Below are 27,908 nucleotides of genomic sequence, written 5' to 3'. Positions count from 1 at the left end.
ACAGTGCTTGACACAGTAAGCAGTAAATATAGTCATTATTATTATTAGCATTTGTCATTGTTCACTGACCACAAAGCCTCCTGGAAAAGGCTGAGATTTGGTTGTTTTTACAAGCTGGTTCTGGTTTTCTTACAGGCAAGCTGACTGATAGAACAGCAAGCATTTTCCAAGGCAACCAAATGAAACTGAAGCTGGTCAATATTCAAAAAGCTAAAATCTCGACAGCTGCATTCATAAAAGCCTTCTGCCATCACAAAGTCATTGGGCTGGATGCTACTGCAGTGCACACGGACCTCCCCGTTCCAGACATCCTCAGGGGACTCTGCAGCAATGGCTGGATCCAGCAGAACCTGCGGTGTCTCCTGTTGGACGCGACAAGCATCCCTCAGGACTCAAGATTACTGTTCTTTGGTCAGCTCAACGGTCTTCGCATTTTAAGTGTTTTCAATGTTTGTTTTCATAGTGAAGACCTGGCTAATGTTACTCAGTTACCAAAACTGGAAAGCTTGGATATCTCCAATACTATGGTCACTAACATCTCTGCACTCCTTACCTGTAAGGATCGACTCAAATCTCTCACGATGCACTATATGAAGTGTCTGACCATGACCAAACCACAGATTCTCGCCGTTATTAGAGAACTTAAATGTCTGCTTCACCTTGATATTTCTCATCACAGGCAACTCAAATCAGATCTGGCTTTTCATTTGCTGCAGCAAAAGGATATTCTGCCTAATGTTATGTCACTAGATATATCGGGGGGCAGTTGCATCACCGATGGAGCTGTAGAACTGTTTATACGGCAGCGGCCTGCGATGCAGTTTGTGGGATTGTTGGCTACGGATGCTGGTTATTCTGACTTCTTTACTGCAAAGCAAGGCTTGAGGGTTGGTTTTTTTTATTGAAATAAGTTTGTTTTCATTTGTTCAGAACGGTATCAGGCTTTTGTTGTATATCAGAATCTGTGCTAGGTATTAGGGTTACAAAGACAGATAAAAAAATCCTTAAGGAGCTTACTAATAATTATTGTGTAGCTACCATGTAGTAGGTTGCGGAATTATAATCTAGAGCAAGATACGGTCCTGGCGTCTAGTCTAGTTTGGCATGGTACGTATAGCCATATATACATTCCCGCCTGTATGCCAGATGCCACGTTGTGCATGCTGTTTTCCTCTTTAATCCTCCCATTTATAGGTAAGGAAATGGAAGCTCGCATTAAGCCTCTTATCCATAATCATGTAACTACCTATTATGTGGTAGAGCTAGGACTTCTATCCAAGTCTTTGTGACTCTAAAACTTGTTCTGTTCACCTCTGTTAACTGCGAAATATAATTGGTAAGGCAGTGATCAACATTTTTGCCGAAGGTATGGGAGAAAATTTTGAAAAGGGTCTTAAGAAAAAAGTTTGGGGGGCACCTGAGTGGCTCAGTCGGTTGAGCCTCTGACTTCAGCTCAGTTCATGATTTCACAGTTCGTGGGTTCGAGCCTCATGTCATGCTCTGTGCAGCTTGCTAGCTCAGAGCCTGGAGCCTGCTTCAGATTCTGTGTCTCTTTCTCTTTCTGCGCCTCCCTGGTTCACGCTCTGTCTTTCAAATAGAAATAAATGTAAAAAAAAAAAAAAAGTTTGGAGCAGTGCCAGAGTAAGTTTTTATAGCCAGTAATGGTGCTGGAATTTTTTGTTTTTTAAATATGGAACTCTTTATGAATTTGCATGTTGTCTTTATACAGGAGCCATGCTAATCTCTGTATTGTTTCCGTTTTAGTTTTAGCTTACTGCTGAAGCAAGCACTTAGGTGCTGTTTTTAAAGCAACACACATTGGGGCACCTGGGTTTGGTTCAGGTCATGCTCTCACCGCTTGTGGGTTTGAGCCCTGCGTCAGGCTCTGTGCTGACAGCTTGAAGCCTGCAGCCTGCTTTGGAGTCTTTGTTTCCCTCTTTGCCCCTCCTTCGTTCACACTGTCTCTCTCTCTCTCTCTGTCTCTCTCAAAATAAACATTTTTTAAAAAATGCAACACATTTAAATATTTATCTTTCAGAATATTTCATGGATTTATTTATTTGTATTTTGAGAGGGAGTGCAGGAGGGGCAGAGGGAGAGGGAGAGAGAGAATCCCAAGCAGGTTCCACACTGCCAATGTGGAGCCCAACACAGGTCCCAAACCTATGAACTGTGAGATCATAACCTGAGCTGAAATCAGAAGTCCGATGCTTAACTGACTGAGCCACCCGGGTGCCCCTAGAATATTTATTTTTTAAAACTGTTGTTTACTACCTTGATTATATTTTGTAATCACTTTGGAAGCTTTAAAATATACTGGTGCCTGTATACTATCTCCCAGAGATTTCTGATTTAATAGGTCTGGGACTTGGCATGGGCATCGAAATTTTGAAAGCTTCCAGGTAATTGTAATGTGCAGCCACGGTTCAGAATCACTGCTTTGAAATGCTTTATAACTATACCAGATGTAATTCTTTCTAGGATGAGAGAGAGTAAAATGATTTGTAGTCCTTGGTTGTTTTCATCTCTCTCACTCTTTCTCTCTCCTTCTCTCTCCCTCAGTTGGCCCTATACCCAACACGGGGTTGAACTCACAACTGGGAAACTAAGATGCATGCTCCACTGACAGAGCCAACCAGGCACCCGAGTTTTTTTTCACATATTTATTCTTTTTTTCCCTCAAACGAAAGGTCTCACATATTTATTACTGAACTAGCCTACTGGCGCAGAAGCATAGTGACAAAGGAAAATCATTTTCCCAATAAAACATGTCTGTTGTTCAGGTAGTAGTGATGTTTGCAGAATGATAGGATATGAGCACATTGCCTTCATGCAACATAAATCATAAATATCTGTGCCATCTCATGTGCAATCCATGTCTCCTCCTGGAGCTGAACCTGATTTTTTTTTCTTTTGTACCTGATTTTATTACCAGTTTTCTTGCGAATCGACTAGGGAATGGAGTGCCTCTGCTTTTGTTTCTTGGCCAGGAATCATTTGATTCTGAAAGTCTTGTGAGAAGACATGGTGAGGGCTAGTCAGCTGCACACCCCACAGTGGCAGAGAAAAAGAGAGAGAGCTGTGTTCACATTTTTATTCTTTTGATTTGACTTCACCCCTTTTAATCAATGCTATCCCCAAATTATATCATTATGCATTTCCCCCCAAAGTATAAAAAAAGATAATTCAAGTTATAATAACCCTAGCTTTTAGTGTAATAGTTTTTTTAGCAAACGTATTAGTTTCTTAAATCAAATAGAAAACAAAAAGTAGAGTCACAAATCAGTTTTTTTGTTTTTGTTTTTGTTTTTTGAGTAATCTCTACACCCAACATGGGGCTTGAATTCATGACTCTGAGGTCAAGAGTTACATACTTTACCATCTTAACCAGGTGCTCCTACACCTGGTTTATTTATTTTTTTAATATTTTGTTTACTTTTTGAGAGAGAGAGAGACATACAGCATGAGCAGGGGAGGGTCAGTGAGAGAGGGAGACACAGAAACTGAAGACAGGCTCCAGGCTCTGAGCTTGAACTCATGAACCATGAGATGATGACCTGAGTGGAAGTCAGATGCTTAACCAGCTGAGCCACCCACGCCTCAAACCAGTTTTAATATATAAGTAGTTTTTTAAATTGCCCATGTATTTACCTCTATTGCGATCTTTATTACTTCTGATGGCTGCTTATTTTGTTATACTCTGTAGGACTCCTTTGAGCATTTCTTATAGGGTGGATCTAGTGATAATGAATTTCTTTAGCTTTTGTTTATCTGGTAATGTCTTGATTTCTTCCTTACATTTGAAGAACAGTTTTGCTGGATATAGGATTCTTGGTTTGCGTTTCTTTTTTTTTCTTTTTTAACAATTCAAATATATGTTTACTCACTGTCTTCTCCCCTTTAGAGTTTCTGATTAGAAATCCGCAGATAATCATATCAAAGATCCCTTATGTATGATGCTTTGCTTCTCTCTTGCTGCTTCCAAGATTTTCTCTTTGCCTTTAGCCTTAAAATTTTTGATTATAATGTGTCTTGGTGTGAGTATTCCTGAGTTCATCTTACTTTAGATTTCCTAAGATATTTATATTAATGTCTTTCATCAAATTCATGAAATTTTCAGTCATATTTTCTTCAGATATTTTCTCAGCCCCTCTCTTTCTCTTTTTCTGGGATGTCCACAATGTGTAGTTGGCTCTGCTCATTGGTATTTCATAGGTTCCTGAGGGTCTCTTCACATTTTGGGGGGAGGGGTCTTTTTGGCTTTCTGTTCCTCTGACTCAGTCATTTCCATTGTTCTGTTTTCGAGCTGGTTGATTCTTCTGTCTGGTGAAATCTGCCATTGAATCCTTCTAGCGAAGTTTTCATTTCAGTTATTGCACTTTTCAGCTCCTGAATTTATTTTCCTTCTCTTTTTCCTTTTTTAAAAAAAATTCTTTTAAATATTTGTTTTTGAGAGAGAGAAAGAGACAGAGTAAGACAAGTGAGGGGCAAAGAGAGAGAAACACAGAATCCAATGCAGGTTCCAGGCCCTGAGCTGTCAGCACAGAACCCAATGTGGGGCTCGACCCATGAACCATGAGATCATGGCCTTAAGCTGAAGTTGGATACTTAACTGACTGAGCCACCCAGTACCCATCTTTTTTTTCTTTTTTTATGATTTCTGTCTCTTGATTTTCTCTTTTGTTCCTGCATCATTTCCTTGACTTTATGTATATTTTTCTTTAGTTCTTTGAACATCTTCAAGACAGTTGTCCAGAAGTCTTTCCTAATAGATTTGCCATCAGGGTTTTTTTTTTTTTTTACAGGAACAGTTTCTGTTGATTCCTTTTTCTTTTGAATGAGCCATACTTTCCAGTTTCTTTGTGTATGCCTTGTGATTTTTTTTTCTTGTTGAAAAGTAGACATTTGAAACTTACATTATGGTAGCTCTCCTTTCCTAGGGTTTGCTCTTTCGTTACTGTTTTTGTTTCATTTTGATCTGTGCAGAATGTCAACCTGAGGTATAATCTTTAAAGTCTTTTTGGGTCTTCTCTGAACCTTTCTTGTATGTGCAGTCACTTCGGAATTTTCTCAATATATGCATTTGTTTTGAATGTCTTGGTCTCTAATGTCTGGCTCCCCAAATTGGAAAAACAGTATAATGAAGACAAGGGAGATATAAAGGACACTGGCCCTTTAACTTCCCTGGAAGTCACTTTGGCTGGAGGGAGAGGGGCATTGAACAGGCACAACAGTGGCTGCTCCCCTGTGTTATTATCAGAAGCAGCAATCTATGATCAGAGCACATACCCTGATAATTGGGAGTCACGATCCTTTTTCCTGTCTTGGCTCCCACACGCTGAGTGTGTGCTGCCCTAGATGTACTTCTGGAGCTGTTACTGTGCTAAGAGCTGAAGTAGATGGAAACGAATCAGAATTTACTGTCCAAGACTTCTCCTGGAAATTGCAACCCTTTAATAAACTCCTGAGTTCCAACATAGTTCTATCAGATAATTTCCCAGTGTACTTGTTGACTATGTGGGGAGACAGATCTATGATTAAATATATGCTCACCATGTGTCCTTTTGCTAGAATTTTTTCAGCCCTCTCTTGGTTGCTGTATGAAACTTATTCTCTAACAGATTTTCCAGGAAGGAGATTTGTGTCCTATTCTCTGAGTTCTTGTTATTCAGTCTTTTATATTTTTATAGCCTTGATATTTGAAATAAAGCTTGGCTGGATATAAACTCCTTTTTTACCCTTTTCTTTCCTGGTTTCTTGAAAATTCTCCACTGTTGACTTGCTTTGTATGTTGCTTGTTCGTCCCATGACTGTCTAGTTCTGTGTTATTTAGTCGATCTTTTTATCTGGAAGTCTTAAAGATTTTTTTATCTTTAAATTTAATCCTTATTCCAAGATCTGTCTTGGATGATCACAGTTAGTTGTCCCTAGTACTTCATGGATCCTTTCAGTGTCTTTTTAAAAATTACTTCTGGAAAGTTTTTCTAGATAATAGTTTTAAATATTAGTTTGTTTTTCCTTCAGGACCTTCAAATATATGCGTCTTCGATCTTTGTCTTTTTTCTATAACGACAATCTTAGATCATTTGTACTTTTTTCTTTCTTTTTTTTTTTTAAGTTTATTTATTTTGAGAGAGAGAGAGAGTGAGTGTCAGTGGAGGGTAGAGCAGGGACAGAAGAGAGGAAGAGAGAAAATCCCAAGCAGGCTCCACACCGCCAGCACAGAGCACACCTAAGGCTCGAACCTATGACCATGAGAACATGACTTGAGCCAGTCAAGAGCTGGTCCCCCAACCACCTGAGCCACCCACCCACCTGTACTTTTTTCTTTTTAAAAAATTTTGTTTTCATGCATTTCTTTCCATTACTAAATTTTTATTCAAATCTACTCTTCTTTGGGTACCTTGTCACTTAGTTTTTATATTTGATCCGATTTTTTTCTTTTTCTCTCCTGTAGTTTAATCTGATTTGTTGTTGGTTTATAGGAAGAATATTTCTCAGATGAAATGTATAATCATGCTGCTTAAAAATGTCCAGAATAATTTTATATGGAATTGGTTTGAATTTTTTATTTTTTATTTAGTTGACATAGTTTCTAATTCAGAAGCATTGTCCATCAGTGATGTCAACCAGTGATATGAGGTTTCTTCAGTGATGATGATGTTAGTGGTCATGGTAGAGTGGAGAGGGGATTGTCTTATTTCATTTTGCAAGATTCTGAATTTTCCCCTTTATTTTCTTCTCTGCTACCCAGGAATGCTGAAAATTGGGTCATATCTAGTTTTATTTGCATTCCTAGTTAATTTTATGTTTTGGATCATGGGGGTACCATTATCCTCCAGACCCAAAGTCTACATATAGGTTTAAAAAAGTTATTATTTAACTGGTAGAAAGAATTATGCTAATGTTTAATAAATAAAAAATATTACTACAGAAAAGTCATTTTCTCTTCCATTTTAGTTATTTTATGTGTCCTTTTGCCTTTCTCTTATTACCTAATTTATTCTAAATGAGTACTTAGAAAACATATGCAATCATAGTTATTGATTGTTTAAAAATTTATATGCCACCCATTATTCAGTTGAAATCTTTTTTTTTTTTCTTTTGGTTTTGTGAGAAGTCTTAACTGTAATATAGTTGTAAGGAGATGCCATTTCAGTTTGGCTTTGTTAAAATTAGCACCATACTTCATCTCTCTGGCCCATATATAAAAATGCGATTGAGGAGACTATTCACCTCTTAGACTTAGAATTCAATAAGAGCAACTTTGTAAAGCATCCGGAACATTTAATTGAATACCTATTATTGTTTCAAACACTCAAAACCCCAAAAAGCCTGAATAGTGAAACCTATTGGTAATATTTTTGTTTTTCAGGTTGCTGGAGAAGCCAATATGAGTCAGATTTCAGAAGCACTGAGTCGATACAGGAATAGGTCATGTTTTATGAAGGAAGCCCTGTACAGGCTATTCACAGAGACGTTTTCAATGCAGGTAACCATGCCTGCTATTTTAAAGGTAACTATGCCTCAGAAAGGTAGTTTTTGTTACTACTTTTTCTTAGTTGATTAAAGCTGTTCACAAAATACACTGAGTATAATGAATTATATACCTTATTCTATAGTGAGCCACAGCACCCTCACAGAGAAAGGAAATTAGTGTTAGGCTTAACTGCTAGACCATTTCTCATTTGAGCATCTGAATCAATTAGAATCATCCAGTGTTTTGATTTTGCTTGAGATGGGGCTGTAGGAACACTGTACTATTTTGCCTAAAATAGGAGATAGAATTTATAAACATGAAGTCACTTTGCCATAAATGTTGTTTCTTATTTATTTATTCATTTAGTCTGTAAAATCTAACCTCTTGTGTTCTAAAAGAAAACAACAATATCTCCAACAAGAACAGAGCAAAATATAATAATTGAAGGTGGCCGTATCTACCATTTAAAGTATTTTTTTGATTAAAGTAAAATTACCAGTATTGGTAGGACAAGACTTTGGTTTATAGAAGAATGAATTTTTCTTAATGTTTATTTATCTTTGCAAAAGAGAGTGGAAGACAGAGGATCTGAAGTGGGCTCTGTGCTAAGAGCGTAGAACCTAATGTGGGGCTCAAACTCATGGTCTATGAGATCATGATCTGAGCCAAAGCCGGAGGCCTAACTGACTGAGCCACCCAGGTGCCCCTACAGAATGAATTTAATTTAAATGTTATTGGAAGTATTAAGTGGTTTGGGGAAAAAAAACCCTACAGTTATTTATAGTGAAATGTGACATGAAAATGAAGAGTCTTAAAGTCACCTTTTCTTGATTATTTGTAATTCTTTGCATTTCCATGAAAATATGGATACTTCTATATCATGGGAGATTAGATTTATTCATAACTTAAAAGCAGCACTGTATAAAGAGAAAAAACCTCTGGACTTGTCCTATTTGTATTGATACTGAATTAGATGTTCTAAAACTCCATTTCATATCAAAGACTAATTTTTAAAAATTACCATCTGCAAATTAAATATGTAGAAATAATGGCTATCCAATGAAATCCTAGGAGCAATTTAGCAATATAGACAACAGTCGTTTTTTTCTATAGTAGAATGTGTCCAAAGTCTGTCTCTGTCTCTAGGCTCCATTACTTCATGCAGCTGTCAGAGTGAAGGGCTCTGATCTCTTAAAATCATGGTTCATGCAAGTACAGCAGACTGGTGTCTGAGGTGGATAGGGATGATTATTATCCATATTGGAGAGACCACACAGATTGCCTTGTCCTTGAATGTCGGAGCAGGAGTGGTTTAAGGTTAGAATGGCATCTCCATTTTACGTGAGTGTTGAAGGTGTTTCACAGTCTGTCTTCCCGTTACCTTTCTAATGTTAGGTTTTATCACTTTTCAAATGCTTTCAAAATTCTGTCAAATTCAAAATTTCCCCTCCACCATTGGTAGATTCATCCCATCCTTTTGTTTATTTGGTGTATTTCCTTATCACCTTTGCCTTCCTTGGGAATCCCCAGTTCATTTCATCCCAGCTCCATCTTACTCTGTCCGAATCTTAGCTACAACCCTGCTTAAACGTGCTCTCTGAATGAGGTCTTCTGATTCCATATCAGAAATGATTGCTCCCCTACAGTGACCTCAGGCAGCACTTTATATGTACTTCTTTTATGGCACTTTCTTTTTTCCAGTTTCATGTTTTGATATCCCTCACAGTATTTTTCTCACCGGGCTTTATGTTCAGGAATAGGATTCAGTGACTTGTGTTTGTCTCCCCTATACAGCTTATCACACAATGCCTTGTATAGAGTGAGGTTCGATAAATGATTATGAAATTACTGAGGAAACGGAAGTCCAAATAAGGGAAGTGACTTGTTTATAGTCACAGAGCTAGTTAATGGCTGCGTTTGGATTGTAAGGTATTGCTGGTGTCCTAAAAAAGTAAATGCAGAGGTTAGGGAAAATCTGTTACTTTCTGGCCCAGTGAGCAGATATTTTTGCCAATTAACACAAAAACAAGACAGTATAAGGAATGCTAATGTTGTCATATGCCACTAAAACCAAGTTCATCTTCAGCTCGTGGCTGTAGGAATGAGGAATCACCCGTTGGATTTGCCAGTGCAGGTCACAGCCAGTGCTTGCGTCCTCAACCTAACACGCCAGGGCCTGGCCAGGGGGATGCCTGTTCGTCTGTTGTCAGAGGTCACCGGTCTGCTTTTCAAGGCTCTGAAAATTTTCCCCCATAACCAGCAGGTAATCTGAATTGAATACTTGCCTGTGCTTCTTACTTAAGGACTAATACATGAAAAAAATTATAAGTATTAGATATTATTAGTTTTAGCATTATTTTGTTTTAATTTTTCATTCTACCTAAAAGAATGAGAGGGAGAATAGATAAGGAACTTACATTTGTTACAGAAAAAAAATCGCACATTTGGATAAATGATTGGGTTTAAATTTTTTTGAACCGGTTACCCAGAAACCCATGTACTATTAACCCTTCAGTACATCCTTAGAGGCTTAACATCATGTGTGAAAGTTAACTTGAATTGAATCGAAGATCTAAATATAAAAGCTAAAACCATAAACTTCTAGAAGAAAACATAAGAGAAAATATATGTGACCTTGAAGTAGGCAAAGTTTTCTTAGGATACAAAAAGCACATGTCATGAAAGAAAAATAATAAATTTAGAATTCATCAAAATTAAAGCTTTTCACACACATACACAAATTGAAAAGGGTAAGCTGTGGGCTTGGAAAAACATTTATTTTATATGTATGAGAGAATACTTTTATAGAAAACAAAAAATTCTTAGTAACACAAGATAAACCAATTTTTTAAAAAGGCAAAAGATTTGAGCACTTTAACAAAGACGACACACGGATGACATTTAAGTGAGTATGTGAAAAGATGCTCAGGTGTGTTTAGTCATTAAAACCACACTGAGAGACTACTGCCTACCTAGTACTACTACACACCCTCTAGATTGGTTGAAATGAAAAGTGTTGGCAGGGGTGTGGAGCAACTGAAATTCTCACATTTTGATGTTAAGAATGTAAAATGATGCAACTACCAGTTCAACAGCCTGCTGGCTCCTTTCAGAGTTAGACGTATACCTTCTACACGACCTAGTCATTCCACTCCTAGAGAAGTGAAATCCTATATTCATACAAAGACTTACACATGAATGCTCATAATATCTTTATTCATAATATATCTCCTAAAACTGAAAACTTTTCAGTTGTTCAACAAAAGGTGAATAAATTGTGGTCTATTTATACAAAAAAATACCATTTGGCAATAAAAAGGGATAAAGTACTCCTATGTGCAATACGGATGCATCTCAAAAACATTATATGCTGAGCAAAATAAGGCAGACACAAAAGAGTGGGTACCATATGATTCTACTTATGTGAAAGTTAAAAGATTAATCTGTTATGACAGTATAATTTTCTGGGGTTGAAGTTTGTGAGAATGAGATTGGCTGGAGGGTGGGTGCAATGCAACTCTTTGGGGTGATGGAAATATTTTTTTTATCTTAACTATGTTGATGGTGGATGGAGTGGTTACACAGCTGTATCAATTTGTCAAATCGAATTGAAGTGTGTATTTAAAATGGAAATTTAAAAAAATACAGTAAGGGAGGTGGTCTTTTAAAAAAAACCTAACAGAGGACCATGGAGAGGGGAAGGGGGAAAAGAGGGAGAGGGAGGGAGGCAAATCATGAGAGACTCTTGAATACTGAAAACAAATGGGAGGGCTGAAGGGGGCGGGGGAAAGGGAAAGGTGGGTGGTGGTCATGGAGGAGGGCACTTGTGGGGAAGAGCACTGGGTGTTATATGGAAACCAACTTAACAATAAACTATACATTTTTTAAAAATCTGTATTTCAACTGTCTGTTGAGAAGTCAGAAGCGCCTTCACAGTTTAGTGTTAATTCCTGCAAGGAAGTCATCAGTTGGAATAAGAACTGCCCCTATAAAAGGGCATGAATCCCCTAGTTTCCCATAATTCCTACCACTGTTCTGCTGTATCACGTTCAGCCCACCTCATTTGTGTATTACTGCCCAGTTCTGTTGGCATTTCAGGCTGCTGATGCCGCCTCCTGCACTGCACCCAGCCATACTGGCCTGCTCACGGCCTTTCAAAGAAATGGTATATTTTTCTATTCTTACAGCTTTCCCAAGAGATGTTCTCCTCTTTCCTGTCTCTAAAGGCCCCATTTTATCCCTCCTGGTCTTAGGTAGCAGGCATAGCTCTATCACATAGTTATGAGAGATCTGGTAAGGGCATTTGTAGATGGGCCAGGCTTCAGGTAGTTGTTTTAGACTGACCCGTAGGCAGGCCATTGGGTTTCAGGGGAAGGGACCCCACTTTGTCAGAAGAAAAAAAAAGGTCGGGGGAGGATTGATTGATCTTTAGGTAGAGGTGAATGTGACAGAGTAAGATTAAATGAAGAACTTGGAGGTACACAGAGCCAGGTGCACTGCGAGCTTTCAGTAAGAAAAGCTCATTGGCAGCACCTTCTGAATGTCTAGAATCTTTATTTAGAATGGAGTGTACCTTTGCTCAAAATTATTTTTCTTTATTCCCTTAAAGTTACAGAAGAATTGTCTTCTCTCCTTAACCAATTCCAGGATTCTTATGGATGTTCCATTTGACAGGCAAGTATAAAATTTGGTCATCTGATTTTGGGGTGTTGACTAGTGTTACTCTGAACATTGTTGGCTTTTGGTTACTAGCTTATTAGCAAGGGTTTGATTAAGGCTGGGCTAAGGTGTTTGAGGAGAATGTTCTGTTGAGCCTCTTCCACAGAGGTGATCGGAGTACCCTACAGATGACCCTTGAAAAATACAGGGGGATTAGGGACGCTGACACACACCACACACATTCCCCAGTCAAAATGCATGTAAAACTTTTGTCTCAACCAGAACTTAACTCCTAATAGCCTGCTGTTGATAGGAGAGCCTTAGTGATAACATAAACTGTTGATTAACATGTATTTTGTATGTTAAGTATTATATATTATATTCCACAGTAAAGTAAGCTAGAGAAAAGAAACTATTACTAAGAATCATAAAGATGGGGTAACTAGGTAGCTCAGTGAGTTAAGCATCTGACTTTTTGATGTAGGCTCTGGTCATGATATCACTGTGGGATTGAACCCCACATTGGGCTTTGCACTCTGACAGGCAGAGTCTGCTTGGGATTCTCTCTCTCCCTCTCTCTCTCTGCCCTTCGCCCAGTCATGCTCTCTCCCCCAAAATAAATAAATATTTTTTTAAAAAATCATAAATAGAAAACATAATACACATATAGTACTGTACTGTATGTATTGATACCAAAAGTTTATATTATCTACTTATAAAGTGAATTTTCTATCAGTGCATACATCAATATCATCTTCTACAAAACACTGTAGATGTTTTATGTATTACTAACACTAGACATCAGTAATGAGAAGATAACGTGGTGTGTCTGGCTGTCTTAGTGTAACTCAGTCTCAGGGTCATTGAGTTCAAGCCCTACATTGGCGGTAGAGTTTACTTAGGAAGGAAAGAAGGAAAGATAATGTGAAAAATATTTATTGACAAGTATATTCATGCATTGATAATGAAGAAGCAGCAATATGAGTGCTTTATGGTAGTATAATATAATCAATTAATTGCTTCATGGTAACCTAGCCTTACACTAATGAATGAATTGTTATAAAATTTTTGTGGCATAGAGTAAAACAGTCATATTTATCATACAGTATTAGAAACATTGTTACTTAAAAAAAAAAAACTACTTGTGGTACTCGGGTGGCTCAGTGGGTTAAGCGTCTGGCTTTGGCTCAGGTCATGATCTCAAGGGGTTCAAGCCCTGCATCGGGCTCTGTGCTGACAGCTATTTCAGAGCCTGGAGCCTGCCTCAGATTCTGTGTCTCCCTCTCTCTCTGACCCTCCCCTGCTCGCACTGTCTCTGTCTCTCAAAAATAAATTAAAAACATTAAAAAAACAAAACAAAACTACTTGCCCCTGATCATAGGCTTATGCAGTTTCTCTGATTATGGCAGAAGCATACTATATAGTAATGTAATTCTTGGAAAGCCCAGTTACAGAACAATAAAACTAACATGTTTTTAATTTTATATTAAATATCACTTACCTTATACCTTGTAAGGATAGGCTGTCCATGTCCATGCAAGTCTTGCATGTGATGTTGTACATCATGAATACTTTGGCAATAATGACACAGAAACTTCTCCTACAGTTCTTGCTGTACAGTTATTAGATGTTCACATGAAGATACATACCTAACAGAGAATGCTTGTTAACCGTAGGCATGATGATTATTTACTGCTCATTACGTGGATGTGGATCATCATAAAGGTCTTCATCCTCATCGTGTTCATGTTGACTAGACTGAGGAGGAAGCGGAGGGGTTAGTTTTGCTGTCTTAGGTGAAACATGGAGGACATGGAAGGGGAGGCAGACACACTTGATGTAACTTTACGGAAAACATCATAATTTCTGTCTGACTTTTGCTTTTTCATTTCTCATAAGATGTTTCTTTGCAGTACCAATCCTTCTTCCACCATTTGCTTTAGTTTCAATTCTGTATTATAGAACGGTCCACATTATAAAAAAAGTCAAAAGCAGTCTTGAATAATTGGGATACTTATTCCCGATTGTCTAGTGTCGATTTATTATTTGGCACTACTTTTTCTACATCTCTTTCCTTGCTGTCCAGCACTGGTTTGGAAGCGCTCCTCTCTCTCAAATTGACATCTGTTAATTCCTCTGGTGTGGTGTCTATTAATTCTTGAATTTCTCCAAGATTCATATCTTGAAACTTCACCCCCCCCCACTTTTTTTTTGGCCATATCTACAATCTCTCATGATTTCCTTGATTGGCTGTTATAAATCCTATGAAGTCATACACAGCAAATGGATACAGTTTTCTCCGGCAAGAATTTATTGTATTGGTGGCTTTATGGTTTTTCCTGTAACAATAGTGGCATCTTTGATGGTGTAATTCTTCCAGATTTTCATGATGTTCTATCGGGATTCACTTCTAAAATGTTGACAGTCCTTCCATAAAGTACTGTGTGATGAACCTTAAAGGCCCTGTCACCTCCTGATCTAGAGGCTGAATTAGAGACCCTGTGCTTGGGGGCAAATAGACCACTTTAGTGCCTTCAGTGTTGAACTCATGGGGTTCTGGGCGACCAGGGGCATTATCCAATATGAAAAGGATTTAAAAAAAGTTTTTTAAAAATGTTTGTGTATTTTTCAAGAGAGATTGAGAGTGCAAGTGAGGTAGGGACAGAGAGGGAGACCCAGAATATGAAACAGGCTCCAGGCTCTGAGCTGTCAGCACGGGGCATGAGATCATGACTTGAGCCATAGTTGGACACGCAGCCAACTGAGCCACCCAGGCGCCCCAATATGAAAAGGATTTTAAAGCAATCCTTTATTGGCAAGGTAATTCCTGATTTCAGGAACCAATCCATAAAAAGGATTCTTGTCCATACAATCAAAAGACTAGCAGCCTGTTTATCTTTTCTCTTCAAGGCTTAGGGTTAGCAGCTTTATGTATAAGAGCAGTTCTTACATAAAATTGACTGCATTTGCACAAAACAGTAGAGTTAACCTATCCCTTCCTGCCTTAGCTCAAACCTCTTTCTAAAAAGCAAACCATTCTTTGCTGGCATTAAATTTTGTAGTTTTAAGGTCACCTGACTGGCTCAGTCAGAAGAACATGAGGCTCTTTTTTTTAAGTTTATTATTTATTTTGAAAGAGAGAGCAAGAGCACACACATGCCAGTGGGGAGGGGCTAGAGAAAGAGCCAGTGCAGAGCCTGATGTGGGGCTCAAACTCATAAACCATGAGATCATGACCTGAGCCGAAGTCAGGAGTTCGATGCTCAACAGACTGAGCCAGCCAGGTGCCCCAGAAGAACATGTGACTCTTGATCTTTTTTTTCTTACTCTTGATCTTGGAGTTGTGAGTTTGAGCCCACTGGTTGTAGAAATTACAAAAAATATATAAACTTAAAAAAATTTTGCAGTATTAGGTCCTTTACCTTCCTTTTCCTTTAACTTATCATATAATCACTTTTTTTCCAAGTTGTATTAGAGTCTGTAAGTATGCTTTTCTTATAGCAATCCCTGCCCATGTAAAAGCTGCGTTTTCAATAAGATACAAAGGTGTTTTGCAAAAGGTGCAGGGTTTCATGCCAGCTGGCAAAGCTGCAGCAACACCTTCACCAATCTCCTCTTTTTTTTTTTGTTTTGTTTACTGTGGTGTCTTTATTCTGGATTCATTTATCTTGAAAATGATAGGCACCCCAGCTGTGGTCTTCATTCTATGGTAGATAGACTTTTTCTTGTAATGGCATGATTTTTCTTTGTTGCTGGGGAGCACTTCCAGTATCATTAATGGCATTTTATATGGATCCCATCTTATTTAGGATTTATAGTATTTTACTAAACAGAATGAAAAAATACGTGAGCACTGCAAGAGATTACTTTGTACCACCATATGCAGTTTACTGGAGAGAAAAACTGATCATGTGGAGTGATTAATGTTGCAGGGCATTTAAGTGGATACGCATACACACACTTGAGCTCACTGTAATATTACCAGGAGGTGGCTGTGAAATAATAATAGTAGAACAACATGTAGTACAGTTAATTTTATATAGTTACTTAGTACTGTATCAGGGCACCTGGTTGGGTCAGTTGGTTGAGTGTCTGACTTTGGCTCAGGTCATGATCTCACAGTTCGTGGGTTTGAGCCCCATGTCAGACTCTGTGCTGACAGCCCAGAGCCTGGAGCCTGTTTCAGATTCTGTGTCTCCCTCTCTGCCCCTCCTCCGCTTGTACTCCATCCCTTTGTCTCTCAAAAATAAATAAATGTTTTTTAAAAATTAAAAAAATACTGTTTAGGTTTGTTTACATTTTTGTTGACTGAATGTGCTATGTATTGTCTATAAGTGTTATGTAAGTTTCAGTAAATTTTATTAACCTTTTGTGGTAGATGTGAATACATTTTATGGTAGGAAATAGTAAAAGAAACTAGTAACAAGTATCAATGTATGTTTTGTACATTTATAAATCCCTAACTTTTTCTGAAATTTTTTTATATATCTAGGCTATGAGGTTTGTTGGTGAGTTTTTTCAAATTGTTGCAAATCTCCAAAAATATTTTCCAATATGTTTATTGAAAAAAATCTATGTAAGTGGACCAGAACAGTTCAAACCTGTGTTGTTCCAGGGTCACCTGTGTCTCTCTGTGCAGATGTTGCCTCTCAATGTGATTCCAGTTCAGGGTCGTGAGTGGCAGGAACATGGGCTCCAGAGAGTCAGACATACTTGGATTCAAGTCCTACCTTTCCATTATTTTTGCAGAAGTTTCCTCATTTGTAAAATAGTGACTCTTAGGAGTATTAGACATGATAATGTTTGTAAAGTACTTATCAGGGTGCCTAGCTTAAGAAGTAGAGCCTGTTTAGGGGCACCTGGGTGTCTCAGTCAGTTGAGCGCCTGACTCTTGATTTCGGCTCAGGTCATGATGCCAGGATCATGGGATTGAGCCCTGCATCAGGCTCTGTGCTGAGCTTGGAGCCTGCTTAAGATTTTCACCCCCTCTCTCTCCTTGGCTAATGCTTTCTCTTAAAAAAAAAAAAGTCTCTTCTAAGTATAGTCATTCTTTTTGTTATTATTTTATTGATTAACAATAAAGAAAATCATCATCCTTGACTCCAGTGGGACTCCTCTTGAGGCCTTTATAATCTTCCAATTTCATGAACTCACAAACATTTATCATAGTTCATGCTAACAGCAGAAAAGTTAAACACAGGCTGGCATGATCAAAGTGGTATGTGTGTGCAGGGTTGTTAGGCAATGCCATTCCCAAATCTAATTGAAATGTGTACTTAAAATGGGAGTTGACTTTGAAAGAATAAGGAAGGTGATCTTCCTCATTAAAAATAAAAATTGATTTCTACCTTCTCTTGAAAGTTAGAAGATCTTTCTCAACTCAGTCTTTGTTGCTACAACTGCATTCAGTAGGAGCTGCCTCTATAAAAGGGCCTGAATTCTCTTTGGCTATATGATTTGTTTGCTGTGGCATTTTAGCACTGTCTACAATTCAGATTACAAATTACTACCTGTTGGGGAACTTCTTTACTTTTTTCAGACCCATGAAAGTAGGAACTGAATGCTAAAGACAAATTTTTCTTAGGTCTGCTAATCTCACCTTGTTTAAAAAAAATTTTTTTTAATGTTTGTTTATTTTGAAGGAGAGAGACAGCTTGAGCATGGGAGGGGCAGAGAGAGAGGGAGACACAGAATCTGAAGCAGGCTCCAGGCTCTGAGCTAACAGCATAGAGCTCTACATGGGGCTCAAACTCAAGAGCCATGAGGTCATCACCTGAGCCCAAGTCAGACACTTAACCAGCCGAGCCACCCAGGCACCCCTGCTAATCGTTACTTTGAATTCTGTGCATTTTGCTTACATTCTTAATTTACCTCCTCTCCTCTTTCTCTTCTCTCTTCTTTTTGCCAGATGTTCTTGATTTTCATGGCTGAGGGCCTAGAAATCCAAGATACAGGATTTGTTGGGGAGGTTAAGTGATTTCTTCTCTCCTTATGTACAATTTAAAACTTTATTGTGAGAAAAATACTGTTTTTCAGGTTTGATGCTGCCAAGTTTGTTATGAGATGGCTGTGTGAGCATGAGAACCCCAGGATGCAAAAAATGGCCGTGAGCATCATCTCTATTCTAGCCCTGCAGGTATGTGATTGCCAAAGTCCAGACTTCTCTCCTGAGTCTTGATGGAGTTCTGATAGACGTCCAGTGTTTCACTTTTGGCTTTTTGTTTTCTTAACAGCTTTCATCTGAGCATTATGCACAGCTTAAGGACGAGCTCTTCATGGCAGTTAAAGTAAGTTGACTGTCGCTTTTATAACCTTTTACTTTCCAATAAAAATTTTATGAACATAATTTTAAAAGTACAGTCATTCTAAAAGGCTTATAAATGAAAAATCTCTAAAGTCCTGCTCCCCAGAAGAAACTCCTTTCTAATCTTAGAGCTATTCTGGCATATACCTTCACATCTCTAAATAAAATGCTTTTAACTTGATTTATCATTTTGTGTGTTTTTTAGTGATTCTGGTGCTATAGTAAGTAAGAACTTAGGTCTCTCACATATATCTTTAAATAAAATTTTTTCATTTATTTACTTATTGATTTATTTAGGTTAGAGAGCGAGGTAGCGAAAGAGAATCCCAAGCTGACTCTGTATTGACAGATGTACTACGTATTTTCCAGTGTAGGGCTTGATCCCACGAACTATGAGATTATGATCTGAGTCAAAAATTAACAGGTGGACACTTAACCAACTGAGGCACCCAGGTGCCCCTCTCCCACATGTATTTCTATAAATTATCTCCTTTCCCAATAAATTAATATCTTAATTTTTATTCAGTAATCAGTATTTACCTTCTGATTATGCTAATGTTACTAAATGTAAATTGTTGTTTTATTTTGCACTTGTTTTGAGACGAGCGTTGCTATACCTTCCTCCCCTGCCCCTTATCCTCTGAACATTTGTGTTTCCTGGGAACTATTTTTCATGGCCTTGATAGGTTTTCTTTCTTTCTTTTTTTTTTTTAATTAATTAACTTATTTTGCAAGAGAGAACCATTGGAGGAGGGGCAGAAAGAGAGGGGGACAGGATCCGAAGTGAGCTTGTGCTGACAGTGGAGAGCCTGATGCAGGGCTTGAACTCGGGAACTGTGAGACAGTGACCTGAGCCACCCAGACAGATGGCCCTGTTTGCCCTTTCGGGTTAATGGCTTTCTTATGATTTCTAAGACTTCGCTGTATTTTAGGGAATTGAGCCTTTGACTCTGATGTGAGATGTATGTATTTTCCCCACTTGGCTGTTTGATTATTTTTACTTTATTTTTGACATGTTTTGCCATGCAGTAATTTAAAAATGTTTATAGGGTTAAACTTACCATTTTATTTCTCTGGCATTGATGGCACAATATGAAAGTATTTCCATATTCCACAGAGGATCTTTTAAAATTTTCTCATTATTTTTCTTCTTTTCTTTTAACATATAAATACTTGATTTGCTTGTATCTTTTGTTTTTGTATGATATAAGGGTCTGTGTTTCTTCTCAGTGTTTGCCTCTGCACCTTTTATTGAATAAATTATCTTTTCTCCGCTGTTATGCATTGCTACCTCTATCATATATTAAATTCTCTTATTATTTGCATCTATTTTTGGACTTTGTGCTGTGTTGAGTTTGTATGTCTGTTTATATGCTGATACCACATTTTTTATTTACTAGCTTTATAAATTCCTTAATACTTCAGATCTTTTCTTGGATTCCTGTTTATTTATTTATTTATTTAAGTTTTGAGAGAGAGGGGCCAGGGAGCCCAGAGGAGGGGCAGAGAGAGGGACACAGACAATTCTAAGCAGGCTCTAGGCTCTGAGCTGTCAGCACAGAGCTCGATGCGGGGCTCAATCTGTGAGAAAATGACCTGAACAAAAACCAAGAGTTGATCACTTAACCAACTGAATCACTGGGGTGACCCTCTTTGTTTTTTTAATGTGAATACCAGAATTGACTTTTCTCATTTTAAAAAAGCTTTGTTTTCTTTGTGATTATGTTTATAGATTTACTTAGAAGAATTGATATCTCTGTGATATGATTTTTCCTTCTGAGAACAGGAGATGTTACTCAGTTTATTCCTGAAGTTTTTACCTTTTGTATTGCTGTCATAAGTAGAATCTTGCAAGTATTTGATGTGTATTCAGTAGGTTTGAGGGATAAAAATCAAGAGTGATTTTAGACATGTTAATTTTCGCAATGCTTGAGATGTCACGGAGGCAGTTTGATATGGGGCACAGCTCAGAGGATTGGATGAGAATAATTTGAGTCCTCTGTTCTGATATGGATGTCATCACCTGAAGAGTGTGGAGTACATATAGAGCATAAAAGAAGGACTGGAATGAGTGTATTAGAAAGAGAAGGACAAGCCAGGGAAGGATAGTGAGGAGGAGTGTCAAAAATGAGTTAGAAAACCAAGAAAGAGTGATGTCTTAGAATGCAAGAGAATTATTTTCAGAAAAATTGAGTAGTCATGTCAGATGCTATTGAGCGGTTGAGTGAGATGAACAGAGACGTGCTAGTTGGATTTGGCAGGATGGAAGTCATTAGTCATCTCGTTTGCATAATTTCAGTGGAATAGGGGGCCAGAGCCTGTTTGGACTACAATGATGAGCAAATGGAGGTGCAACATGGAAGCAACTTTCTGATATACTTGAATGAGGAGAAAAAAAAAAAGGAAGGAAGAAAGTGCATGGGGCCAGCAGTTGGTTTTTTCCAAAATCAATTACATTAGGATGTATTCTACGTCCTTGAAAACAATTCTGAAAAAATAAAAGGAGAATTTGATGGCAAAGGCAAGAAAGAGGGAAGTAATTTGATGCCAGATCTTTGTGTGTGTGTGTAGGACTTGAATACCGAGCAGGAGTAAAGACGTTGGCTTTCGACTAGAGCAGAAGGGAGAGCGGAGTGCAGGGAGGCTGGTAGATTGTCAGGAAGAACAGCAAGAGTTCATGAAAAACTAGATGAGGTGATCAAATGAGAGGTACAAAAAGATGGGATTAAAGTCAGAGGAGAGAGAATGATGAAAGAACAGTGGTCTTGGGAGCAGATTCATTGAGAAATCCGGGAGAAATCCCAGACACAGTCGAATGCCCTCTCCAGGTGTGCTGGCAGATACTGAAGGTGAGACTCAGGAGTCTGTCTCAGTATTCAAGGGCATAAAGTAGGGTGTCTGATGCAGCAGTTTTATCAAGATAATGTGATGGAATTGCTGGGAATGGTTAATAGGAATAGACAGAGATACAGTATAGAGCAAGATAGTGAGTACTGAAGTAACACGGAGGCAAGAGCCACCCTGTAGTTCTCGGAGAAACAATTGAGATAATATTACCAAAAATTCAGGCTTTAGGTGAAAACAAGCCATGTTCAGCCACTAGCCATAAGACCTTAGTTAATTTATTTATCTTCTCTGTGCCTCAGATTCTTCATCTGAAAACTGGCATCATCAGAAAAATAGGCATCTGTCATAGGAGTAATATTTTGCAGTTATTTTGAATGTCATTAAGGTAAAAATATATAAAGCATCTAACCATGGGCCTGGCCACAGTCATTACTATTGTCAGGCTCAGCCTCCCTTCCCCTGCTCCCTCCCTTGCCCTGATGCCATTCATCCCATTGGTTGTCTAGATGATTGCCGCCAGTGCTGTATGTCACTCTTACACTTCCCTCTTGGCTCTCACAGCTTTATTTTTGTGTAAACTCTTTGGATACATTCCCTCCTGATCGGGTAAAATTTTTGAGGTGGTCTCATTCTTCCTGAAAACAAACTTACTCTGATTTGCTCAGTGCCATATTATATTTTATGTATGTTTTCATCAGGTGGTTAAGTGAAAACAGCTCTCTTTCCCCTCTCTCACAACAGTCTAATACACTTGCAGGAAAACGAGAATACTAGCTTAACTTGTGTCCCAAAATATTTTGATATGAAATGGAGTTTTGAATCCTCTGTTAAAGTGAGCCAATGATTTCTTTAATCTAGTACGACATATGGTTGTAGTACTGGTGTTAACCTCTAGCCATACTGACTTTTTCTCTGCCTAGCATACTTCTGCCCCTTTGTGTCTCCATGCCTTGCTTAACTTGTTATCCCTCTTTCTTTCCTGGTTTCATTTGTTTCAGTGTACATACTACCTTTGCATGGACGCTTCCTTGCCCAAACATTTCTAAAATAAATTCTTAGGCTTTTATGTGTTTCCTTTACAACATTTACCAAAATTTAAAATTCCTTTATTTGGTTGAGAAAAACAACAGTTTTTTAAAAAACTCTGTGTCTCTTCCCTGAATAAGTGCTTGATTTCAAGGAGCTGTTGACTAAACATTCTCAATAAATGAATAATGGAATAGCTAATATGTACTTGATTATGAGTCTTATTAACAAGGACTAAGAGCTAGATTAAGTGTTCATTAAAGTTTAATTCTTTTTCATTTAATCTTCATGAAAACCTTTGGAATTAGGTAAAACTCATATAGAGAAAGAATGGATCACAGAGCTATTAAGTGGTAGAACGACTATTGCTTTTCTTATATTGTAATTGAGTCAGTCACTGGGGCATCTAACTCTTTGTCTCTTTGGTTTTTAGGAACTTCTAGCAATAGTAAAACAAAAGACTACTGAAAATTTAGATGACGTCACCCTCTTGTTTACTTTGAAAGCACTTTGGAATCTTACAGATGAGTCTCCAGCTGCCTGCAATCACTTTATAGAAAATCAAGGATTGTTGATCTTCATCCAAGTCTTGGAGGTGGGAAGACAGAATTAGGTTTATATGTAAAGTTCTTCTTTTCATGGTAAAATAACCTATATATTCTTTTGACAGACTTTTTCAGAGTCAGCAATACAAAGCAAAGTGCTTGGTCTTTGGGTAAGGTGAATTGTTTTCACTTAATTCTGAATACTAAAAAATAAATAAGAAAACTAATACTTATGTAGCACCTACTATATGCTAGGCACTTTTGTAGGCAATTTCTGTGTATGAACTCATTTAATGTTCACATGATTCCCTATAAAGTGATACCACATCAGTCCTCTATTGCTGTGGACAAACTACAGCTTAAAACAACAGCCATTTTATTAACTTTTCAATCTGTGAGTCAGCAGTTTGAACTCAGCTTAGCTGTACAGTTCTTCTGGTCTCAGTAATTCCAGTGGAGTTATTCATGTTACTGTAGTCATCTGGTGACTCAACTAAGGCTAGATGTGCTAAGATGGCCTAAGTCTCATTGTGACAGTTGGTACAGGTTGTTAGTTGGGCCTTGTATCTCTGTAAGTGATGGCCGCTTCTTCTCCTCCCCCCCCCCCCCCCCCCCCCCCCCCCCCCCCCCCCCCCCCCCCCCCCGCCATGTCCCCTCAGGGAGGTCTTTTCTCAATGTGGGGCTTGAACTCATGACCCGGAGATCACAAGTTGTATGCTCTACTACTGACTGAGCCAGCCAGGCACCACTTTCTCCATGGACTTGTTTTACTTGGCAGTTTCAGGGTAGCACTAGAAGGCAAGTCCCACTGTGCAAGTGCTTCCTAAGCCTCCGTTTATGTCCTATTCTCTAATGTCAAATGTGTGCAGGAACTGTGACTTGCTTCTAACCAATAGAATATAGCAGAGATGATAGGATATCAGTCCTATGATTTTGTTGCAGTGTAGATACAGCAGACCCCTCCCCCTTATCCATAGTTTCAGTTATAATCTAGAAGAAGCAGGTGATCCTCCTGAGGAATGGGCCAAAGGTCAGTAGTAGCCTAATGCTATGTCACATGCCTACATCATCCACCTTTTTATAGGATAAAATGCATATAGGCATTTTATCATCTCCTCACAAGCAGAAGAGTGATTACAGTGAAATAAGATATTTGAGAAAGGGCACCTGGGTGGCTCAGTCGGTTAAGCACCTGGCTCTTGATTTCAGTTCAGATCATGATCTTACAGTTTGTGAATTTGAGCCCCACATCAGGCTCTGTACTGACAGTACAGAACCTGCTTGGGATTCTTTACACTTTGAGAGAGAAACCACATTCATTCATGTAACTTTTTTCTTTTTAGAGAGTGAGAGAGAGCACAAGCAGGTGAGGGGTGAGGGACAGAATCCCAAGCAGGCTCTGCACCATCAGCCCAAAGCCCAGTGTGGGGCTTGAACTCACAAACCGTGAGATCATGACCTGAGCCAAAACCAAGAGTCAGACACTTAACCAACTGAGCCACCCAGGTGCGCCCTATAATAATATATTGTAATTATGTATGTAATGTAATTATGAAGGGCACCTGGGTGGCTTAGTCGGTTAAGCGCCCTACTCTTGATCTCTGCTCAGGTCATGATCTCATGATTTGTGAGTTGGAGCCCTGGGTTGGGCTCTCTGCTGATAGCATGGAGTGTGTTTGGGATTTTCTCTTTCCCTCTCTTTTTGCCCCTCCCCTGATCATGCTCTCTCTCTGCTGAGAGATTGTTTATATATATATATGTATATATCATATATATAGTTATATATGTCATATATGTAGTTATAATTATTTTATTATTGTTAATCTCCTATTGTGCCTAATTTATACATTAAACTTTATCATAGGTATGTATGCATAGAAAAAAACAGCATATATAGGATTTGGTAATGGCTGTGGTTTCAGGCATATCCATTGAGGGTCTTAGAACATATCCCACTCAGATTTAGGGGGACTATTGTGTTAATCCCTCTTGGTAGTAGACTTGCTAGAGAGACTCGTCTTCCATGTATATCAAAAAGCAAGCTGCCAAGAAAGGAGTGGTTGGAGAAAGAAGCCCCCATGGGAAGTAACTGTGGGCAGCCTCTGGGAACTAAGGGTGGCCTCCAGCAAGAAGATGCATCCCTCAATCTTAATGAATGTTGTCAGCATTCCGTAAGCTTGGAAGTAGGTTTCCGTCCAGCGGACCCCCAGATGAGAATGCAGCCTAGCCAGCACTTTGGTTGTGGCTTTTTGAGACCTCTGAGCAGAAGAGCTGGCTAAACCATGTGTGAACTCCTGGCCCACAGAAACTGAGGGAGAGAAAAATGTGTGTTGTTTTAAGCCACCAAGCTTGTGGTAGTTTGTTAAACAGCATAGAAAACTAAATACATAAAATAAAATACTACCTGCCTTTCATCATTGCTGTTAAATTTCAAGGCAATGTAACAGATCGTAGGTCCTGAGCAATCTTAAGTATTTGAGTCAGGCCTGGATTTTATTCGAGTTCAACCCATTCCTAGCAGTGTAAACCTAACAAGTTCTGACTGACAAGTTGAATCTTGCTGAGTGACTTATTTCTTTGTAAAACTATATTAAAGATTAAATGAGGTAAGGCTGAAAAAGGACCTTTTTGTCTGTCTAGTACAGTGCCTGGCACTTAGTAAGTGCTCATTCAGTGATTTGTCATTGCCAATATCCTCATCATCAAGGGGTGGGATTGTGGGTATTAGGCTAAATTGAGAGGGAGGAGGATGGGGCGAAGTATTCTCACTGTATCTAAGCTAAGCAGTAGGAAACGGAAAGGAACCGTTGTTTGGTTCTCTGTTCCTTTCCTATCCCTGATACTTTCGGCTCCGTTTTATCTGTAGAATAACATAGCTGAAGTTCGAGAACTCTCTTCTAAGCTGGTGACTGAAGATGTGGTGAAACACACTAGCAGCTTGCTCCATAGCAAAGAGATAGAAGTCAGCTATTTTGCTGCAGGCATCATAGCCCACCTGACATCTGACAAACAGCTCTGGATGTCCCATGACCTACAGAGAAGTGCTCTTCTCCGGGACTTGGTACAAGTACCATTCATTCCTCTTTACACACTCTGTTGTAACCTCTTCTTGCATGAAACTGACTTTTCTAGTTTATAAGAATTTTATTTTATTATTTTTTAATGTTTATTTTTCAGAGAGAGAGACACACACAGAGTGTGAGCAGGGGAGGGGCAGAGAGAGAAGGAGACACAGATTGTGAAGCTGGCGTCAGGCTCTGAGCTGTCAGCACACAGCCTAACACAAGGCTCAAACTCACAGACTGTGAGATCATGACCTGAACCTCAGTCGGACGCTCAACTGACTGAGCCACCCAGGCGCCCCAAGAATTTTAGAAATATGTATTAATTGTAGAAAATGGTAAACATGAAAAAGTATAAGAAAAACACTCTAAGTCACTCTTACTCTACCATCTGGCCCTAACCTCTGTTAATACTTTGCTACGTTCCTCCTGATATTTTTCGTTTCTAAAAGTTGCACATGCAAACAGTTGAATATAGTTTTACCAGTTCTCTCTTCCACTTTCAGCTTTTTTCCAAGCTATTTCTTTTGATATTTATCTCCATATCTAAATAACATCTGTTGCTTCCCCTTCACTGTGCAATTTTAGGCATTATCTGTTCATTCATTTTCCACTCTGGAAAAAGAAGATTCTTTTTCTCATTTTCCCTATGCGCACCCTTTCCTATACTCCCAAGTATATATATCCTTTCAGTATATTCAAATGTATTCCTTCTCCTTCAGCTTGTTGAGACTTTTTTCCAGAACTTCCTTGTTTTTCTCGCAGCTGGTCTGCCTCTTTGTGTATCTGCTGTACTGCTCTTGTCCCAGGTGTTCCTTCACCGTCATCCTGGGGGTTCTCCTGGCCTCTCTGGGGCTGGACTCCCTGTTTCCTAGATCGCAGGCCTTCCTGGTTTTTTGGTGTACTTCCTCATTCTGCCGGATCTTATCTAGTAGCTTTCTAAGAAGAAATGCATGAAATAGAAAATTTCAGACTTTACATGATCTCAGAGTCATGAGATTGAGCCCCACGTCAGGCTCTGCACTGGGTGTTGGACTCCACGCTGGGCTGCAGGCTCTGTGCTGGGCTTGGATTCTGCTGAAGATTCTCTTTCCCTCTCCCCTCCCAACCTCCCACCCCCATTCTTTCTCTCTCTCTCTCAAAAATCAATCAATCAATCAGACCTCTCCTGTTTGAAAAGGCCATTAATTTACCTTCACATTTAGTTAGTCACATGGCTGGGTATAGAATTTTAGTTTTGGAATATTTTCTCTTCAGATTTTTTTAAATGTTTTTTATTTATTTTTGAGAGACAGAGACAGCGTGAGCAGGGGAGGGTCAGAGAGAGAGGGAGACACAGAATCCAAAGCAGGCTCCAGTGATCTGTATTAGTCACTGTCGTTATCATTAGATCTTCTGTCCTGAACTGTTGGAATTTTCCTCAATAAAAATCTTCTGTTCTCCTGAATGAAAGGGAAAAGCTTGGTTCCAATGGTCTGAAACCCCTTTAGAGGAAGAGAGTTGAGGGCACGGGACTTTAGCATTTATCATTTAGATTTTCATTTCATCCATGATTTTAACATGGTACTCCAACCCTTAATTGTTCACAAGGTTGCCCAGTCCAGAAATTTTTGTTAGATGTGGAAAGAAGACCTGGGAATCTTGATTCTTTGGTACTTTCAGTCACTCCTCCTGTTTTTAATCCCACCTCTCAACTCACTTCCTGAAGTACTTGGTGTGCCAAATTTTTAAGTCTCTTTGAGGGTTCTGTTCAAAGTGGTTCATTAACATTCTCCAGTGCTAGATGTATTAAATCAGTTACTATTTTTCCTTCTGCTTGGTTCTTGTATGGTTGCCTTCTTTTATTTTAAACCATTTCTACTGTTTCTGGTCATGAGATTTAGGAAAGGAATGGATGCATGCCAACTCCTGCAACTTTGTAAACTGAAGCCCCCTTTTATTGTACTGTTTTCCACATGACTTTGCCCTGTTCTACATACATAATG

At 38.7% G+C, this 27,908-nt stretch overlaps 1 protein-coding gene and 1 non-coding gene across 2 annotated transcripts in view; one reads left to right on the top strand and one right to left on the bottom strand.

The window, feature by feature from the left end:
* The first annotated feature begins 169 nt into the window (after positions 1–169).
* Positions 170–27,908, top strand: part of ZYG11A (zyg-11 family member A, cell cycle regulator) — a 32,481-nt gene continuing 4,742 nt past the window's right edge. The window contains exons 1-9 of the mRNA XM_029947936.1: positions 170–887; positions 7,376–7,516; positions 9,567–9,743; positions 12,090–12,154; positions 18,176–18,275; positions 18,373–18,426; positions 22,750–22,911; positions 22,987–23,031; positions 25,728–25,922. Of these exons, the coding sequence (XP_029803796.1) occupies positions 180–887; positions 7,376–7,516; positions 9,567–9,743; positions 12,090–12,154; positions 18,176–18,275; positions 18,373–18,426; positions 22,750–22,911; positions 22,987–23,031; positions 25,728–25,922 (1,647 nt within the window). The 5' untranslated portion in view covers positions 170–179. The remainder of the gene's footprint in view (positions 888–7,375; positions 7,517–9,566; positions 9,744–12,089; positions 12,155–18,175; positions 18,276–18,372; positions 18,427–22,749; positions 22,912–22,986; positions 23,032–25,727; positions 25,923–27,908) is intronic.
* LOC115300535 lies at positions 1,685–1,788 on the bottom strand. The gene has a single exon (XR_003912705.1). It is a non-coding gene; the product is annotated as a U6 spliceosomal RNA (small nuclear RNA).

This window comes from Suricata suricatta, chromosome 8 (genome assembly GCF_006229205.1).
Source record: "Suricata suricatta isolate VVHF042 chromosome 8, meerkat_22Aug2017_6uvM2_HiC, whole genome shotgun sequence".
Lineage (NCBI taxonomy): Eukaryota > Metazoa > Chordata > Mammalia > Carnivora > Herpestidae > Suricata > Suricata suricatta.
Note: the sequence above shows the minus strand (reverse complement) of the source record. Positions and strands in the feature narration are given on the sequence as shown.